The sequence below is a fragment of the Polistes canadensis genome, unplaced genomic scaffold (assembly GCF_001313835.1).
Source record: "Polistes canadensis isolate GaletaPanama2010 unplaced genomic scaffold, ASM131383v1 scaffold_258, whole genome shotgun sequence".
NCBI lineage: Eukaryota > Metazoa > Arthropoda > Insecta > Hymenoptera > Vespidae > Polistes > Polistes canadensis.
Window position 1 is genome coordinate 74,369 of NW_014569805.1, and position 4,379 is coordinate 78,747.

The 4,379-nt window shown below is 28.0% G+C and overlaps 1 protein-coding gene across 1 annotated transcript in view; it reads left to right on the top strand.

The window, feature by feature from the left end:
• The window catches only part of LOC106790739 (ankyrin repeat and death domain-containing protein 1A-like), a 7,814-nt gene extending 3,781 nt beyond the window's left edge, over positions 1-4,033 (top strand). The window contains exons 5-12 of the mRNA XM_014755847.1: positions 351-548; positions 1,054-1,152; positions 1,517-1,615; positions 2,088-2,186; positions 2,300-2,395; positions 2,498-2,741; positions 3,118-3,246; positions 3,370-4,033. Of these exons, the coding sequence (XP_014611333.1) occupies positions 351-548; positions 1,054-1,152; positions 1,517-1,615; positions 2,088-2,186; positions 2,300-2,395; positions 2,498-2,741; positions 3,118-3,246; positions 3,370-3,455 (1,050 nt within the window). The 3' untranslated portion in view covers positions 3,456-4,033. The remainder of the gene's footprint in view (positions 1-350; positions 549-1,053; positions 1,153-1,516; positions 1,616-2,087; positions 2,187-2,299; positions 2,396-2,497; positions 2,742-3,117; positions 3,247-3,369) is intronic.
• Positions 4,034-4,379: the final 346 nt, after the last annotated feature.

Sequence of the window (4,379 nt, forward strand, 5' to 3'; positions counted from 1 at the left end):
AATAATTAATAATTTTAATAATTATTATCCGATTCATTAAAAATTTTGTATACGTGATCTTAATAGTTGTGTCTTAAAATAGTTGCAACATTACTTTCACAATTTAAATCTAACATATATATTTTGAATTTTTAATGTCTGAATACTTAAACATTCGAACATTTTCGCGAGTCACTGTATAAACTAGAACAAATTTAATTTATTGTTAATTATAAAATGAAATTAAAATAATACTGATATTCTCTTCACATTCGGATTCCTGTAAATTAAAAGAATTGTTTGTTTCGTCAAATATATCGTTTATTATGTTTCCAATAAAATTTAGATAAAATTTCTTTTTGTTTTTTTAGAAAGGACAAGCACCGATACATTGTGCTTGCACCGAGGAACATTTAGAAGCCGTAAAGGTTTTGATTGAATTAGGAGCTAACATAAATGCTCAAGACAATGAAGGAAATACTCCGCTTCATGTGGCAACACGAATGAGGCAAATCGAGATGGTTCAGCTTCTATTGAAAGTTGGAGCAAACATCGACTTGACCGATCAGGTATATCAATAATTGATCTTGTTAAATAATTCAGATAATGGAGAATACGTCCGATCGATCCAAGTTTATTTGTTAATTCTTACTTTATTTTCAACTTTTTAAAATTAAAAGCAAAGTACAGAAAGAACTAACAGAAAAATTCTACAGATTTTTCTAGAATAATAATTCTAATTTTCTTCAACTAAGTTTCTAAAAGAAAAAGTATTTTTTTTCTAACTAAATAAAAATAGAAACTTTAATTATACCTCCTCCTCTTGTACTAGTCGAATTTTATCAAATTTTTTCTACGAAATATATTTCCTTTTAAATTTTCTTTCGATCCGTTTATGATTTTTGAAAAATTGATTCAGAATCATTTCTATATCCGGTTTTGTTTTGTTTTTTTTTCACATTTTAACAATTTCGATTCAACTTGTTCGTACCTTAAAATGTTAAACGAATCTTAAGGGTAAAAAAAAAAGATTAGAGAAACGTTAGACCATGGTATCATGATAAAACTTCTCAGATGGGTTTCACTCCGCTTCACCTAGCAGCGAGTCACGGTTGCAAGGGTATTTTGGAATTACTCATACAAAATGGTGCAGCCTTGAATAAAAAGTGCAAGGTGAGATGATGCATGAATAAAACTATATAAATATATTATCGACGAATAATAATAATAATAATAATAATAATATCTCTATTTTTTATATCAAATAATTTGAATGAAATGATAAATCTTATTCGTAAAATTATTTGACAAAATTGTTCTAAATATTATTCTACACATTATTAATTTAATTTATTCGTATAATTATAATAGAATCATTCTCTGATCGTTTGTATCCAACAGTTACAAGACACCCCGTTATATAATGTGTATATAAATTTTTATAAATAATATATAAAATATATTTTTATGTCAAAAGATAATAAACAACTACGCGTGCATGTAATATATATTTTTATTATTATTAATTTACATATAGAACGGGAATACTGCATTACACTTGGCGTGTCAAAATAACGAAGTGGACACGGTGGAAATATTAATAAACAAAGGCGTTGATATTAATAGTTTCAACTTGGTAAGTAGTCAAATAATATCTATGATAATTAACAAAAAGGGGGTCCGATATTAAGTTTATAGTATTCATCTAGATCAGGGCTTCTTAAACTATGGGTCGCGTAGCAAAATTCTGGGGTCGCGAGAGATTTTAATGTCAAATATTTATATATACCATTTTATAACATCACTAGAGTTGACGGAATACAGTGGACTTGCAGCGTCTAGACACGTGCATTTGTTGAAGGTTTTGAGCTATCTCCACCGACAGCAGTAATATTTGTATGGGGTCGTCAAGAAACTCGCAATCATAAATGGGGTCGTCAAGAAACTCGCAATCATAAATGGGGTCGTCAAGAAACTCGCAATCATAAATGGGGTCGTGAATGACAAAAGTTTAAGAAGCCCTGATCTAGATGAATCAAATCTGTTTGAACAAAAAAAAATGTAATAAATATTATTTATTTAAACATTTATTTTATTTATATTCATAGAGATTGCAATCATCGATACACATTGCAGCAGAAATGGGACACACCGAGATATGCGAACTTTTGTTGGCATCCGGTGCAAATATCGAACAAAAAGAAAAGGTACAATAATGATAAATAATTCATTTAACACCCCACCATATTTCTTTCTTTTGTAATTTTCTTTCATTATAAATTCAATTATTTATTGTATCATTATCGATCATTTATTTCAGAGTGGTAGAACACCACTTTACGTTGCAGCAAGGGGTAGTTTTACTGCAATAGTTGATATGATTATTAAAACTGCTCGATTGGATTATCCGACACCAGTGAGTTGAAATATTATTCGAAATTAGACTAACAAAATTTATTTATTCATTTTGTTGGTTCTCTCTTGTTATTTTAATAAATGATTTCAATTTTCTCATTAGGAAAATTCGGACTCGGATAAAGAAATTCGCGAATTAACACCAGCACGAAGACGTTGGAGGGAAGATACTCGAGGTGTGTTTATGGAAAATATGAATAATGGTAACGGTGCACTCACCGAAACGATTAGATCAGTTTTGTGGAAGCTGGCGTATAAACAATTGGGACCAGGAGATTGGAAGAAAATGGCCCAACATTGGGCTTTCAGTCACGAACAAATTAGGGCTATTGAACATCAGTATACTGGTATAATTTTTCATTTTTCTATTATTTTATTCCGATGAAATTAAAGTATTATTATTATTACGAATATAAACATATTTGTTTATTCAATTATTTTCGTCATTCGATGCGAATTTTTCTTTAACGAAAACTCAATCAACATAATTTTATTCATTATATTTAATTAAACAAATATATACAACAAGGGTGTATGTCTGTGTGTGTTTTAGGTTTTTACTTAATCAAATTTTAAATACTATTTGTATGTACTATTTATTATAGATTATTATACAAGGTGTCCCATATATGAAAGTAGCCAGAATTCAAAAGAAATGATTAAACAATATCGTAATAAATTAATAACGATTTTGCAAAAGATTTTATAATTAATGTTGTGTAGGTTCCTCGAGTTACAAGGAACACGGATTTCGGATGTTGTTGATTTGGGCCTCGGGATTAAATTCGGAAACACCATTAGTTAAAGAATTATGCAAAACTTTACGAACGATTAACAAGAAGAGTCTAGCTGGTAATGAAAAAATTATTTATATATTTATTTTTTCTTTTACAATAAACCGTATAATTAATAATACAAAATTACTCCTGACTTTATTTTTCTTATATTATTATTATTATCTTCTTTTTTTTTCAGATTCCATTCAAAAACAAACGGATCTGGAGAATGACGCGAAATTGAATTCGAATAAACAAAGTTGTCACAAATGTTCGATTTCATGAAAATTGCTTTTCATTCGATTGAATATTACGATTAATTTTACATTAACAACAAATGATCGAAGAATGTTTTTACGCGTCCACATATTTATAACACACCATCCGTCAATTTATTATCGATTTTCAAAAGTGTTGTTGAACTTTTTACACCTAAACAAAAATTATTCTCATCGATAATAAATAAGGCCTTTTTATTAATCGATGTCATAATATGTTATACGTCTAAATTATACGTAAATAATTCAATTTAATTATAAAACAAAGAAAGAGTGAAGATTATCAAAGAGAATATATCATTTAATAATACAATATTTATATTAATAACATATTAACTGTGTAATACGTCAGAGTATTCAAGATAATTAATATGATTTTTTAAACGAAAAAAAGAACCCCCATGAAAAATTTCAATAACCAAGAGATAAATATACTTACCATTTAATATAATCCATCTTCGTTTTTTTCCTCTGTATGTGTGGATTCATTTCTTTTGATATTCTTCACAAATTTTAACATAACAAATTTATATAATACACATAATCTATACAATATGTAAAAATAAAGTCACAATTTGATCAGGTGATATATCCTATATAACGAAAATGAAATGATCTATACAATATAAATATGGATCGTGATCGAAAAGTGGTGGGGTGGAGGGGAGGGCAAAAGTTATATTATAATAAAACAAATAGGAGAGACACAACGAAGATGAAAAACAAAAATTCGACGAGAAAAGAAATTTTGTTTCTATTAAAATGTGAACGTTTATTATTATTCATATATTTAATATCGCGTGGAATATATATATATATATATTTACCTGTATTATTTTTTTTTTCTTTTTTTCCTTTACAGAAGAACGAATCTCCCTTCTTCCTCTGCTCGGTATTACTTTCTTTCATTCTTTTTTTTTTCCTTTCGCAA